The sequence below is a fragment of the Siphateles boraxobius genome, unplaced genomic scaffold (assembly GCF_051911475.1).
Source record: "Siphateles boraxobius isolate OS27281-9 unplaced genomic scaffold, OSU_SipBor_1 20, whole genome shotgun sequence".
NCBI classification, from domain to species: Eukaryota; Metazoa; Chordata; class Actinopteri; order Cypriniformes; family Leuciscidae; genus Siphateles; species Siphateles boraxobius.
In genome coordinates this window covers 10,166,593-10,182,642 of record NW_027508811.1, presented here as the reverse complement: position 1 = coordinate 10,182,642, position 16,050 = coordinate 10,166,593, and the positions used below count along the sequence as shown (strand labels likewise).

The following is a 16,050-nucleotide window of genomic DNA, read 5'->3' as shown; positions in this document are numbered from 1 at the left end:
TTAAACACTTGAGCACACAAGTGTGACACATTGATCAATGTGGGCACGTCTCAAACAGAGGCCGATCTATCCAAGTTAAAGCCACTTGCCAAACGGATGCCATTTCAGCAGTAATACATCCACCCATGGCAGACAGCCCTAACATTTGGACCTCTTTTCCTGCAGCTAATACAGCCTACTGACATAAGTCACCTAAAAAATGAGAGAGACAGCAAATTAGAGAGAGAACGTGTTCCCTCTGTGCAGAGGACAGAAGATAGGTGAACTTGATGCTCATAATGCATTACTCAATAGACATGATATGTGAGAAAACCAGACTGTGAAGAAATACTTGAAAAATAATAAAGGAGAGTTCACCCAAAAATTAAGATTTTGTCATCATTTACTCACCCTCATCAAGCCACATGACATGATTAGACATAACAGAACTTTCCTCTGTGAAAAAAAAAGAAAAGACAAAAGATATTTTGAAGATTTTTCATGCAGGGCTTTTCAGAATCATTGAGTCAGTGAGTTGAACTCGCGAGTCAAGATTTGTAATTCGTTAGATTTCTATACATTCATTCACAAATCAGGGTTCCACACTGAAATCAATTCTGCAGAAGTTCTCAAATTCACTGGAGGGAACATTTTTAAAGAATGGTGATGTAAAAAATTCACCCGTTTGTTTTCATTCTTCAGAGAATAGTGCACTACAAGACGAGGAAGTGTAAATAAGAACAATTTTTATTTTTCGGTGAACTAACCCTTTAAGATCTTTCAGCTATCCATGCAGTGATTTCAGAATGAAGCAAAGGGACTCAAATATGCTTTACATCAACACTTTATTCAACTGTAACATCTCTTCCCTGCTTTCTTCTCTCCTTTCTCTTGTGGCCTCTCCACTCTCTTGTTGAAATATGCATGCAATCTTTCAGTCCGTCCCTCTCTGATGGACACATTAGGGAGAATGGTGTACACCAACATGTCATCTGAAGTCCAGCATTTTAGATGCTGTCACTGCCTATAAAACATTTAAGCATAGTTCTTTTCCCACAGGCACTGCAAAAAGACTTGTAATTAAATGAACAGCTTGCCCAATGGATAAAAAAACACCTGTCAATCAGTGCTATTAATTGGGTATACAGAGCATCAATGTTACTGTTAGCACTGAGCTGTTGTTAAGATAGCTTCCATAACAGGTTCTGATCCATAAATAATGGAAAGCTTGAGAAGTTTTCACCCTGAGAACTAAAGAGAAAAAGTGCTGTTGATAGAAGGTCCAGAAGTTACCCACTAAGAAACGAGCCTTGAGTCTTAAGAGTTCTTCTCGACATGGTGCAGATCTGTCAGAGTAAGGGTGCTTTCACAGTGTTTGTTTCGGAACCTGGTGCGTTTTCTCCCTTGGTTCGGTTCATTTAAGCATATGTGAACACGGCAATCGTGCTCGGATCCGAAAATCGCTCCGAGACAGCCTGAACGAGGTGGTATCGGCCCGATTGCAAACGATTGCGAACTCTGGGGCGGTTCGCTTCAGGTGTGAAAGCAATCCGACCCAACGGACCAACGAACCAAATGGTATTATAATACAGGGAAATGTGCTATATAAATAGCAGTAGTGTCTGATTCTGTGAGTGAGCACATTATTGCAGTTGAAAACCAAAAGAGCACCTTTTCATCTTAAAATGTTGTGTGATTGCGCTCTCTGTGCGAGAATGCTGTCCCTTGATTCCTGCTCTAGTTGCATTATAACATTCATATAGTGTTTGCATGTCACTAGCTGCATTTACATGGACCCTTATAATCGGATTGACAGCTCAATTGAACTAAAAAACCTTCATGTAAACACCTTAATCGATCTGATTGAGCTCGATACGATTGGAATTTCGATCTGATTGAAAGGGGTGGTTTATTCCTTTTGTAATCCGATCGAGAGAACATGTAAACACTTCATCGGATTGAAAGCCGAAACTGAAAGGATTGCGCATGTGCAATGACGTTGAAATAGCATAATGACGTATGACGCAAGGAATGAGCTGTTCTTCCTGTTGAAATTAGTGTCATCTAAATGAGTGTCCCGTTATTCTAAAATTCTCATTTCACTCAACGTCTGTGAAGTGGAGCAGGACAATGTCCCACCAGTCCTTATTTCAGACTCTCATCCACAGACGACTGATTTTAGGCGCAGAGTATTATTGCGTGATAAATATAAGCGGCAAGGCAAAATGGTTCATATGCTCGTTGTCTCAAAATCATGACCAGGGACAGATCAATATTAAGTCTGCTGTTTAAAACAAGTAAAGAACCAAAAGAGGAGAATAGTTATGCGCGAAGAGCGCCAGTATTCGTGCATGTCAAAAAATCTATTTCGATGTGAAGCTTGTTACATATAAACACGCACATCAACATGTAACCACAAACACCTTGTTCGGATTCATCAATCGGATTGATTTCATTCCGATTGAACCAAAAGGTGTCCATGTAAACGTAGCTAGTGTGTCTTGACACAGTTAACCTCTAGACAGCGCTGGGAGATCCAGAGAGAGTTTGAATTTGCTTTAGTATTAATACAAATGTAGTATATAATTTAACAACGGCAATGACGGCTGGATTTGTATAGTGTTTGCGTGTCTCGAGAGTAACAAATAAAGTAACAATAAGCTCATAGAGTGAACTTCTCAATTATTTTGATGGATGACGCACATGATTTTTTTTCACCAAACCAGTTCAGCGGGAATCTCACCCTGAAGCTAATTTTATTGTTTAAGGTTACAGTTACGGGTAGCTTTAGGGATCAGTGTTTGGTGTAGGCAATCAGTACACTGATTGACAGGAGTAATTAAATCTTTAGAATCATTTGTAGGGCGGATTCTCCGATGAACTGGTTTGGGGAAAATGAAAAAAATCACGTGGATGACGCAGAGGAAACGCTGACCAATAAGAGGACAGTTGTACTCGCATGTGACTTGCGCGAACACATTTTGTTACACTTTACATTTTTGTTTCACATGTTGCCTTGTGAAAGCGAACCGAACCAAGAAGAAAATGCAACATTGTAACAAATTAAGTCCCTGTTTCGGAACAAAAAAAAACAATCTATAGGTGTGAAAACGCCCTAAGTTTCTTCTCGTTTCTTCTCGCTCCGTTCATTTGAGGTTGTGCATATTGCGGTTTATGTCGCTTTATCGGCCTGTGGCATCCTAGCAGGGCAGACAAATTCAACATCTTGAATACTGGAAGCATCAGTGGCGTCTCCCTCGCTCCCTACGCTACTCTTGGAGGATGCGCTGTATGCCAGAAAATTCTTTTGGCCGTAGAGGTCTCCTATATGAAGAAAAGGCATGCTGGGATGTGGCTGTTTTTCATCCTCTGACTGGAGCTGGTCGGACTCCACCAGGGCTTTCTGTCTCTGATAGTACTTGGAGAACTTGTTAAAGATGATGGAGATAGGAAGGGCGACTACAAGCAGGCCACAGATGATGCATAAGGTGGCGACGAGTTTCCCAGCCAGAGTGACAGGATACGTGTCGCCATATCCCACCGTGGTCATGCTGATTGTCGCCCACCACCAGCCCACCGGTATGGTCTGTATTTCCGACTCCTCGTCCTCTCTCTCCACAAAATAAATTAGCACTGAGAAAATAGAGATTCCCACAGAGAGGAAGAGGATGAGGAGTCCGACCTCGTTGTAGCTGTGACGGAGAGTCGCCCCGAGCGAACGCAACCCAACCGAATGCCTCGCCAGTTTGAGGATGCGAAAGATTCGCATGAGGCGCAGGATCTGCACGACCCTTCCCACGTTCTCAAGCTCAGCACTTTCCTCAGCATCGACGGTTTCGAAGGCCAACGTGGCGTAAAACGGAACAATAGAGGCAAAGTCAATGATGTTTAGCGCATTGCACAAGAATTTGCGCAAACATGGCGTGACAGCTAATCGTAGGACAAACTCGATGGAAAACCAGAGGACACAAAATGTCTCGAACGCAGCCAACACTGGGTCCTCCACCTCTTTCTCATTATCGTCCTTCTTGTTGAACTCAGGCATGCTATGAACGCACATGGCGGCAATACTCATCAGTACCACACTCAGTGAAAACACCGCTATTATTTTTGCAGAACACGAGTATCCAGGGTTTTCCAGTCGCAACCAGAGTTCTTTGCGGTTCTCAGAGCACCAGGTACCCTCAAATTTTTCCAGGTCTTTATCATATCCTGACAGCTCCTCCATGGACGAGTCTAAGCTGTCCTGCAGCTGGTTCGGCGGGTCATCATCATTTCCCCAGTCGTGATCTCCTGTACATTCTTTCTGTTCTTGAAATCTGTTGCTGCAGCAAGTGTCCAGGTGAAGCTCCTTGATGCCCCAGTATTCCAACTCCTGGCTAAAACTAAACACACACAATTGTTCCATCAGGTGGATCTTTCCAGTATGGTAGAAGTTCAACACATAGCGGAAAAAACATGGATTGCGATCAAAATAATACTCGCGGTCAGCCGCGGCGTAGTCGTCGCAAAGCTGGAGAATAGCGGCCTCTGAGCTGCAGTAGAGCAATCGGGCCAGCCGCGTGTTGGGGAAGCGTTGGAGGACCACCCGTTCCACTTGCTGCTTAAAGCCGCCAACGTTGAGGTTGATGAAGCTCTCCTCTGGCCCTCGGCGGTGCAGGACCTGCCCATACAGCATGATGGATGCCAGTACATGAAGGAGTAAGTGGGACTGTTGGGCTTAGCAGGTTTGGAGAGGCTAGGAGAGATCAGCTATGGCTCCATGCCTATATAGTGGAGGAAAAGAAATGTCTGATTAGCACTTTAAGAAGAAAAAGTTGACCTGTTGCCATTGAAACAAAATAAATCCTCCTCATCAAAAAAATGTTTTTTTTTCAGTACTACTCGCCAGTTTACTGTACTGTACCCAACTGTATGACAAGACAAAAACTTAATAGGATACGCAGAAAGAGACAGACAGAATGCTTAACTGTAACAACTGTGATGGGATAAAAGCATTCTGGGGCCCAAATCAGCCTTAATAGCTGCTAATGGATATTGATTCTGTACAATGTCGTAAACAAATCCTTAGTGATCATTATGAGCATTTTAACACTAACACTGACTTTTTCTCCTAGCAGTACTGCTGGGCACTTCAGCAAAATCATGTCACAAATTCAGGACATTCAGTGAATGCTTGACCGTCCTGACATGCAGTGCTTTTGTAAGGTTTGTAAAATGGAAATTCTTATTTTGAGATTATGAAACATTTACTGTATGGTTTAAATGTGAGAACACTAGCAAAAACTCAAGTATTTTAAAACATCATTTTGAGTGATTTTTTTTTTTTTAAAACAGCGACAAGTAACATTATTTCCAAAAAAGTATTTTCAAACACTTTTTAGTTTTCAAAAAGTATTTGGTTTGTCACTCATCTGCTTTATTGACAGCAGCATTCTAGCTGCATGAGCTCCACAAGAACTTCTGAACATCTGTATACTGACATGATTAATGTCACAAATACTTGAGGACATATAGGCTAGTGCAGACACTTCAATTTTTCTTCTTCATTTAATGTCATAACATTTCATTGCATTCATTTTTTTTTTTTTTTTACAATTTATTCCTTTTTTTATTATTATTTGTACTCTAGATTTTCAAGTTGGTCCAAAGTCTTTTGGACCTCACAAGTGTATAGTAATAATTTCAATTGTACTACATAAAACGTAAAGAATATTTGGTTGCAACAGAAAAACAGCATTCACACACTAGACCTAAAAACATTTAACTGTTAAATTTGGGTACAACACCAAATGTCTGACTGACATACATGGATAATTGTTAAGAAGTTTCTTGAAGACAGCACGACGTATAAGTCGTTCGAACTCCAGCACCAAGTTTAAAAACAACACTGCGTAACCCAAACTACAGTGAAGCAAACATCACATTTTACCTCTTTTCTTTATTTTCTGATGGTATCAGTGGACTGCAAAGACGTTTGGTGTGGATATTGCCATCCTCCAGCGCCTTCCTTGGTCAAGGGGTGTCCGGTGTGCGCTCGTACGCAGTATTTGCCCCATGTCCCGCAGCGGACTGTGTCGGGTGGGACAGTTGGCACATAGTGTGCCACTAATGCACTCGTGGTGCCTCGGGGCAGCTGCGCGTCCGTGCGTCACTGGCCCGTGGCAACTAGTGCGCGCAGCACGCTTGCGCTTTGCGTTTGAGGACGCGCCTATCAAGCTCCACTGTGCGGCTCTTCCCCTTAAGCATTAGAGGTGAAACGGGAGGGACAATGATAGAGTGAAAAATAATGGGAGCACGGAGGGATGAAAGCAAGGCTACAGAGAGATACTTCGACCACCCGTGAAAGGCAGCTAAAGGATTAGAAAAATAATGAAAGGCTGAGATTAACGATCCCTCGAGTTTAAGGAGAAAACAACAGAGGTCCGTTAGAAGAAAAGTAAAGAAAAGCTATTCCGAAAAGTTTGAGAGGAAAGAATTAATCGTCATCTAGCTGTTTTGATAAGAATCAAGTGTGTAATTTTGAGATTTAGAAATAATTTCGACACAAATGCACAAACACAAAAAGAGCATAGACAAATGTCAATTAGTTTAAGGAGTGTCAAGTCATTATACTATGTAAGCAGCGAGTGATTCGTCAACACGGTCACACTTTCCTCAGAAGCAGGCAATGTTCACCCTCTCACAGCACCTGTCGCACGTGCACAGAAGAATTGACAGATGATGCCCTCTAGAGGCCGTCACGAGTACATACTGACGGCTCTTTAATATTGCCCTTTAAAACATGCATTTTTAAATTTCACAATACCACCAATTAGGTAACTCAAGTAAGAAAGCAAAATAAACTAGTATTGTCCAATAAAGTACAACGTCGTTACTTATGCTCAGCGCCAAAACTCAGAAGCGTCGTAACTCGGGACTGACTGTAGAGGGCAGCATTGAGTGACATACGACAAGATGAAGAACAGGTAGGAGACGCATACTTGCATGCATGATTACGAATTCAGCAAGATTGTTGTGTAAAAGTTTCAAAAGACAGATGCATAATATTAAAGATGTAAATTCTCAATTCGAATCAGAACAGACACAAGTGAACATGAAAGTTTGAGATGTCTTTTTAAATTTATTTTAGATTAATCAAACAATAGAACAATTTGCCTGTTAATGATAAAATAACAGGAGGCACTCAGTTAAATTTTTTTAATTTCTTTACTAAAAAAAACCTCACATATACCCTACATACAGTATCATATATTAGCCAGATGATTCATTCGTATCTTTTAGAATTAAAACCCACTCTTATATAAGCTGTCAAATTGAGTTGAATGTGATGATTTACATCAGAATGTTTAACAGGGAAAATTGTGTATTATATTATTTAAAGTGAAAATAATGTAATTACATACATAAATATATTAAAAAGACATATAAAAGAGATTCAATGTCCAAATATAAATTTTAGAAGCGAGTTAAAGAAGTTGTGTAGAAGCTGTTAGAAGCTTTCTAACCCTATGGCAGAGTTTGTATCCTACAGTGCATCAAAAAGACTGACATTTGATGGAGCAATAGTTGAGCTTGGGAAGGCGACAGGAACAATTTATCCCACTGGGGAGTGACAGAGAGGACAGAAGTTGTGTTGTGTGACCTCTTGCTCCAAAGCACAGTGCTTGCACACACTGCACATCCAGAACTGGTACTCAGATATTATTCTTCCTGTCACTATACAGGTGGGCAACTTGCCCTCCGGCCTGAGGAAAAAACAGAAAGTAATAGAATAAAAGACAAAAAGAGAAAGATATTGTTCTGTTTATTAAGCACGTACTGCAGTTTTGTTTTATGCCGCTTTAAATGCTTGAGCTCTTTAAAGCAGAATGGATTCTGGCTGTCGATTCTTTTATCGTTCATCAGCTGGAAAAAAAATAGCTCAAAGTGATTTCAGCAATATTGTTTATCTGTGCTGTTGTCTTTACAGTTATGGTATGGACTCTGCTATTCTTTTATATTTAGAAAGTTTTTGGAACTGTATCTTTATTGTTATCATTATAGTTATCGTCCTTGGGAGTGAATGGGCCTTTTTACTTGTATTCTCATCACATTAGGTCACAATAAGTAGAAACAGGAGAACTTTGCGAGCATAAACAAATCTCTAGCAATTAAAATCAGTCAATTAATGTAATAATTTTACCCTGTAAATGTGTGATGTGTATTTGTCACTTCGGGGCTTTGCAAAGAAAGAATACTAACGGACAGCTTCAGTGACGGAAAAAAAGACTACTAAAGTAAAGTTTGGGGTCAGTAGATTTTTTTGTTTTTGAAAAAAGCAAGGATGCATTAAATCACCAAAAGTGACAGTAAAGACTTTTACATATGTGCAAGAAAAAAAAAGCAGAAAAAAAGGCTTAGGTTCTTCTGAACTTACTATTTATCAAAAAATCTGTTTCCACAAAAATATTTTGATAACATTGATGATAAGAAAAAATGTTTCTTGAGCACCAAATCAGCATATTAGAATGATTTCTGAAGGATCATGTGATATTGAAGACTGGAGTAATGATGTTAAATATTCAGCTTTGCCATCACAGGAATAAATTACATTTAAAATATATTACAATAGAAAAGTTTTTTAAAAAATGCTTTAATAATAATATTAAGAAATAATATTTCAAAATATGAATGTTTTTACTGTTTTCTTTAATCAAATAAATGCAGCCATGATGAGCATTAGAGACTTTTTTCAAAAACATTGTAAAAAAAAACGAACTGATTACAAACTTTTAAACAATAGTGTAATAATCTTCCAGTGTTTTACTACAGTTCTTATGGAGAATTGTGCTGATGTAATAATCTGAAAGGTCTGGAAACTTTCAGTTATCCGGCACACTGCAGTGATACAAGCCGAAGTCATACACGCTGACCCTTACGCCACTCATCTCACACTATTTTACACTTGCGTCACTGTGACCTCACAGCTCCATCAACAAGCCATAACAAAGGATCCGCCTCAATTATCGGTTAAACGGGGCCAGAGTTTCCAGAGGTTGTGTGCTCAGTGAGGTTATATAGCACATCTGGCCATTGCGTTCCTGGCTTACCCGTCAGTGAGGCTGTCTTGCTGGCTTTGCCGGGTGTCTCTAGGGCTGTGTTTGGTGAAGATCTCCAGGGCCAGGTCTTCATAAAGCTGCCTCTGATCTGGAGTCAGTGTTTCCAGAGATTCCAGCTTAATAAAGGCACGTGAACACGTACCAAACGCACAATTAGCAGATGAGCAGATGGCTAGCAGAGAGTAAATCTCCACAGCAGGGATAATATCCTCATAATCACGGAGATGGAGAGCTAGAAATCAAGAATAAAGTAATTATTGAATTGCTGTACACTTTAGGAACAAAAGATTTTAATAAGGGATATTGCTGCTGCCGCCACCATCTAATGCTCACTAAAAGGAGAATAATTTAATAACACTTTCAAATACGATTTACATTCAATCTCAAAATGAATATACATTTTTATAACTGTGAATTTAGGCATTACAGCATTATAATGTACTATCACAATTCACAAATAGTTTTTAGTGCTTTATTTAATTTAGGCAAAATTGTATATAATTTAAAAATTGGCAATTTATTGGTTATTTGTCATAACATTAAAATAATTATTAGTTGAACAATAGTTATTATCAGAATTTTAATAGTAGTGCATCCCTAACTTAAATCATTTTTAATAGATAATTTTAAAGACTTTAATAGAAGTATGCAAAAACATTAACCCACAACATATACAAGCACCTTTTCCAGGTGGTCCTGGATATAAAGTAATCTGTGGTTTACACATTTTGTCTAGACTTTCGTATAAGCAAACGGCTTTTGTAAGAGTGTATGTGTGGACTAAACGCTGTAAAGACTTCACTTTGAGTTTGTTTTCTCTGTTCAGGTGAGCGATTTAACACTTTATGTGCGCGGACGAGGCCAGACATACCATGCATGCATTCACACACACATTTACAGACACAGATTTACAATCCTCAGAATAGTCATATGGACATCATTACTGTGGTCTAATACAAAGAGAGATAGTATAGGAGGTGATAATGAATTTCTTCATATACATAAGAGTAAAGACTATGTTTCACAGCTATCTGTTTGTGTTATATTCTAATTGGATTGCAAAATTAGGAGTGAGTGATTTACATATTACAAATACACACGCACCGGCCACTTTACGCCTTGCTAGTACCAGATAGGACCAACTTTTGCCTTCAGAACTGCCTTAATTCTTTGTGGCATGGATTCAACAAGGTGCTGGAAACATTTCTCAGAGATTTTGGTCCATATTGACTTGATAGCATCATGAGGTGCTGCAGATTTGTCTGCTACACATCTATGAAGTGAATATCCCGTTGCACCACATACCAAAGGTGCTCTATTGGAATGAAATCTGGTGACTGCGGAGGCCATTTGAGAATTTGAACATATATTTGTCATGTTCAAGAAACCAGTTTGAGATGATTTGAGCTTTGTGATGGGACGTTATCCTGCTGGAAGTAGCCATCGGAAGATTCACTGTGGTCATAAATGGATGGACTTTTAATACTCAGGTAGACTGTGGCATTTAAACAATGCTCAATTGGCCCAAAGTGTGCCAATAAAATATCCCTCACACCATTACACCACCAAAAGCCTGAATCGATGATACAAGACAGGATGTTGTTTCTGCCGAATTCTGACCCTACCATCTGAATGTCACAGCACAAATTGAGACCAGGCAATGTTTTTCAAATCTTCTATTGTTTAATTTTAGTTGAGCCTGTGTGAATTGTAGCCTCAGTTATTCCTGCCCTTTGCTGACAGGAGTGTCACACCCAGTGTGTCTTCTGCTGCTGTAGCCCGTCTACAGCATAATATCATACAGGTATAAATTCCTTTTTAATTGACTATTAATTTGTTTAATTAGAATAGAATATAATAGAATAGAATAGAATGAGGCATTTATATAGCGCTTTCATACAGTATGTACTACTGTACACCCAAAGCGCTTTACAATCATGTCAGGATCTCTCCTCAACCACCTAATTAAGGTTTATACTTGTTAATTTCCATGACAGAGCCTTAGGCCGTCTGACCACCGAAGCGTTTTTTCACGTGGCTGGCATATTTTTTCAATAGTTTTCAATGGGAGCGCCGCGTTTTTGAAACACCATGAGCGTAACGAGGTGCGGAGCGTTTTTTTTCACGCTGAAGTGCTGAGCACCCAACATTTTTACAGGTCGCCATGAGTTGAAGAATGTTCAACTTTGGGTAAAACGCAGCGCTCATCACTGTCACTCTTTACCCAGCCGTCCAATCACAGTGGAGGAGAGGCGCGACAAATACCACACCGACCAACTTTCACAACATTCTTTCTGTACAACGACATTAACCAGCAGAGCTACCCGAACAAAATGGATGAAAAATAAATTTGTAATATGAAGCAAATTATCTGCGAAATCAGTTACAAGTAAACTGTGCTGCGGATATTCTGTATCATAGCAACGAAGCGTCTCAACTGAAAAAACGCAGCGCTGCCAAAACGCTCTCAGGCGCCCCCAGCTAGGCGTTTTCAGCTGGCTAAAAACGCTTTGTTGGACACACGGCCTTAAGCAAAATCACCCACTATACCCTAATTCACTATTCCCTACATTACTCCACTAATTATCGTCCAGCTAAAGGAGTGAAGGAAAACGAGTGAGTGAATTCGGCTGAGTGCGCCGGTAGGGCTGCCTCTTTTGCATAGTTTGTGCTAATTGTTTAATAATCATTTGAAACTTAGCAAACTGTCAGCTCCAGTAGTAATGAAAAGATTTATCTTGAACTCCGTCATGGAAACTATAATGTACAAACCTTATTAAACTAGTTAATAATCAATTAAAAAAGGAATTTATACCTGTATGATATTACGCTGTACCCACATTGGACCCCAGTTTGGAAAATGGATGGATGGATGATTCAGCTGCTAGCTCCATCTTCTGGCGAGATGCAGGAATTCATTTGGCACGACCCTCACAGTGCATTATGGGTATTCTCTAGCTGATGAGTGTACATCAGTTGTACACTCGTTATTGTGGTGCATTATGGGATTGAATGAGTGCACTCGATAATGTCCACTATGGTTTCGGACACCACTGCAAATGGCTGTCCCCACAAATAGTGTCCTATTTAAGGGTATTGGGGGTAATTTAGGACAGAGCCCTAGTGTTTTAAAGACAGTTAGCATTAGGTTACCAGATGACAAACCTCAACAGATTGCGCCGCAAAGTCACTAAATAATGTAAACATTAAGTGTGGATAAGCTATCACAACCCATTGGGTTTTAATGTGTCACCTGTCTTCATGGCTGCGTCCACCTTGCCCTCGTACAGCTGTCTCTGCGCAAGCAGGAAGAAATGATAGGCCTCTGCCCCACGCCAGGCGTCATCCAGGATACGGCTGTCTGAAGACGTCTCATCTTCCTCTAACAGCCCTGCTAATGCACTGGTGGCCTGAAATAAATCACACACAAATTACCCACCACTAGGCTGTAAATGGGCCCTTTATCACAACTGACTTCCTGCCCCTCTCATGCTGTCGGACAGAGTCAGGCTGCAGCTGCAGACCACGGCACTGAGCCACACAACTACCACAGCCTTTTGCGGATCAGAAAACAGAAAAATCACAAATGATAATAAAACTGTAGTTGGTTATCCCTGTATTAAAGCTAAACTACATCCAGCAAGCAGAGTATTTGGAAACAGGAGAGTTTTTAGTATGTACTGTATGCTGATGTTTTAACAGTTAAAGTACCTCTGATTTCTTGCCCTTGGTTTTGCTTTGCTGTGAGCTTTTGATCTGGGTATGGAAGTTCTCCACCAGCAAGGCGGCGAGCACATACAGTTTCTTCACTCGCAATGGTCGCGTTCTCTTTTTTGCCTCATCTTCAGCGATCTAAGGTGAAACAAAAATTGTCAATTAAAAACATTTTACAGTTACAAAAATATCCTGACATTAAATGTTAAAGGAAAAGTTCGGTATTTTACACTAAAAGCCCTGTTTTAAGATCGTTTCTGATGAAATAGAACGGTTAAGATATTTGGACAAATGCTGCTGTCCCGACAATTTTCCGTTTCTGTGTTAGCACCCCACCACCTCCACAATGGTTTCATAGGGGCACTGCAACAATCATTCATAAAACGCATTAAACTTTAGTTTACAAAGACGTGAAACTCACCGAGTAGTCTGGGGTGTTCACTGATATGCTCACACAAAAATCGCTGCAAAAGATGTACCGTACCTCACAGAACACCCAAAACAAGTCAATGGAGTTGGACAAAAACTATGATAAAACCTGTTGGAAAGCATCTTTTGCAGCGATTTTTGTGTGAGCATATCAGTGAACATCCCAGACCACTTGGTGAGTTTCACGTCTTTGTAAACTAAAGTTTAATGCGTTTTATGAATGATTGTTCCAGTGCCCCTAAGAAACCATTGTGGAGGTGGTGGGGTGCTAACACAGAAACCGAAAATTCTCGGGACAGCAGCATTTGTCCATTTCAATCTAAACCGTTCTGTTTCATCAGAAACAATCTTAAAACAGGGCTTTAAGTGTAAAATACCGAACTTGTCCTTTAAGCATGTTATTTTCTATGCTACTAACAGAAAATGAAATCTCACACCTGGGTTGGGCATAACAAAATAGATTTAACAGAAACAAAACAATTATTTCATCATTCTGTCAAATGGAGCTAACATTGAACACTTTCCCCTGGTTTCACAGAAAAGGCTGAAGCTAGTCCCAGACTAAAATGCATGTATGAGCTGTTCTAACTGAAAGCAACTTGCTCTGGCATCTCTTAAAATATGTCTGTGCCATTGTTTTTTCTCAAGATGAACACCAATAATGTTTTTTTCTAAGGCACATTTATAAAAGCTACTTAAATATCCTAATTGAACCAAGGTCTAATACTGGCTTAAAGGGATAGTTCACCCAAAAATGAAAATTCTGTCAGCATTTACTCACCCTCATGTTGTTCCAACCCCGTAAGGCCTTCGTTCATCGTGGAACACGAATTAAGATATTTTTGATGAAATCTGAGAGCTGGATCACTCCTCCATAGGCTTCTAAGGGATTGAAACTTGCCAGCCCCGAAAAGTTATTAAATAATCGTTAAAATAGTCCAAGTGTCTTCAGTGGCTCAATCTTAAGTTTATCAAGCGACGAGAATACTTTTTGTGCGCAAAAAAAACAAAAATAACGACTTTATTTCAACTATTAATTTCCTTCTTTTTGGGCCTCTAGTCAGTTAACGTAGTGTGTTAGCGTAGAGCTACGTCACACGTAGGTTCACTATTGGCCGACGCTGGTCATGTGTGTGATGCGTGTGACACACAACAACAGAAGAACTGCGCTATATCACTAGTGAACTGACTCGAGGCCCACATAGAAGGAAACGAATAGTTGAAATAAAGTCGTTATTTATTTATTTTTTGCTCACAAAAAGTATTCTCGTCGTTTGATAAACTTAAGATTGAGTCACTTGGACTATTTTAACGATATCTTTAGTAATTTTTCGGGGCTGGCAAGCTTCAATCCCTTAAGAAGCCTATGGAGGAGTGAACCAGCTCTCAGATTTAATAAAAAATATCATAATTCATGTTCCGAAGATGAACGAGTGTCTTACGGGGTTGAAACAACATGAGGGTGAGTAAATACTGACAGAATTTACATTTTTGGGTGAACTATCCCTTTAATCTAAGCCCTGTCTGTGAAAGGCCATTTCCCTGACCTATTATGTTTTTGTTTAGTTTTTTTAACATATGTTTTCTTTAGTGTGTAATGTGTCTTTTTCAGCATAAAAAAAATCTGCAAATTTACAAAGCACAAAGTTACTTAGTTATTTGCTATATAAGTTAGCACCGTTTCTGAACTCCCTAAAATTCTTCGATTGTAGTCTTGAGTTTTCTTCCGGGAATGAACACGTCACAATATTCCGCTTTTAAATAATTTCAGTCTAAGGCATATGCAAAAAAGGGGGTCGAGGCCTGGTAGTGTGTTGAAATTTGCGGTTATGGTAAGGGGCATGACATTTCTGAATCGCCCTTGGCCAATCGGGCCGACCAATCAGAGCGCATTGCGCTTTTAGGAAGGAAGGGCTTAATAGAGCAGGGAACTAAAAAGAGTGTTACTGACAGACTGGGAAGAGAGGTGCTGCTACAATGTAAAATATCTGAATTTTTTTTCTTTTTTTTTAACATTGACATTTTAACAAGTAACATTTAACATTTTAACAAGTAGACCCCTCTAAAAACAAAAAAGCCTTTGTAAAAGGGCATAATCTGGCCACTTTAAAAATGACTGTCATCACTGGTTTCATAACCTGAGGATCCCAAATGACATTTGTTTTTTACATGAGCTAATACAGACATACCGTAAACATGAGTTTGGCAGCATCCAGGAAGTGATGGGCTTTTCTGTAGAGCTCTACAGCCTCTAGAGTTTTGTTTTTCTCCAACAGATGTGAGGCGTACTTGGACAGAAGAGGCCCTATTTCCTTCATACTGTGGTTTTTGGCAAGTTCCACAGCTTTGTTCCACTGAAAAAAAACACCCAATTAAAATTTATTTTTACTATTGCTCGCTTGTTTTTATCAAGCATCTAAACATTCATCGCAGACAGGTTTCATCAGCAGATGAGTATGATGACGTTACAGCTGCAACTGGATCTTTCTGTACCACTGATGATGTGCACTGTGAACTCTCTGAACCTCTCATTTAAACTAATGACAGAAGTGTCATTATCTCGACTCTCGATGTTAAAGAAAAGGCAGTGAGTCAGAATGCATTCTGTGAAGAGAGGATGAAAAAGATGTATTTTGGGAAATGCATATTAAATAGAGCTGTAAAAGTCTCAATTTCTTTAACAGATAACACATTTATGTTCAATTCAACATTATCATTTAAATCTTTTCTGTGTGATTTCTGAAGTTTAATTAGAACTGTTGCAAGAGAAGCAGCACGTGTGTGTGTGTGTGTGTGTGTTTTATCAGATCAGTACATGATACAAAAA

At 39.6% G+C, this 16,050-nt stretch overlaps 2 protein-coding genes across 2 annotated transcripts in view; both read right to left on the bottom strand.

Annotated features, from left to right (window-relative positions):
- Positions 1-807: 807 nt before the first annotated feature.
- On the bottom strand, positions 808-6,192 carry kcns3a (potassium voltage-gated channel, delayed-rectifier, subfamily S, member 3a). The gene is made up of 2 exons (XM_077236655.1): positions 5,912-6,192; positions 808-4,745 (listed from the first exon to the last, which is right to left on the bottom strand). The coding sequence occupies exon 2, from the start codon at positions 4,655-4,657 to the stop codon at positions 3,152-3,154; it is 1,506 nt and encodes a 501-aa protein (XP_077092770.1). The 5' UTR covers positions 4,658-4,745; positions 5,912-6,192; the 3' UTR covers positions 808-3,151.
- Positions 6,193-7,082: 890 nt separating this feature from the next.
- wdr35 (WD repeat domain 35) overlaps positions 7,083-16,050 on the bottom strand; it is a 28,656-nt gene continuing 19,688 nt past the window's right edge. Inside the window, exons 24-28 of the mRNA XM_077236654.1 lie at positions 15,413-15,577; positions 12,792-12,932; positions 12,334-12,490; positions 9,072-9,312; positions 7,083-7,727 (exon numbers count right to left, since the gene is read on the bottom strand). Of these exons, the coding sequence (XP_077092769.1) occupies positions 7,577-7,727; positions 9,072-9,312; positions 12,334-12,490; positions 12,792-12,932; positions 15,413-15,577 (855 nt within the window). The 3' untranslated portion in view covers positions 7,083-7,576. The remainder of the gene's footprint in view (positions 7,728-9,071; positions 9,313-12,333; positions 12,491-12,791; positions 12,933-15,412; positions 15,578-16,050) is intronic.

What these genes read in the sequence shown, in the direction of transcription:
- kcns3a (XM_077236655.1), bottom strand. Translation starts at nt 4,657, where the DNA reads ATGCTGTATGGGCAGGTCCTGCACCGCCGAGGGCCAGAGGAGAGCTTC.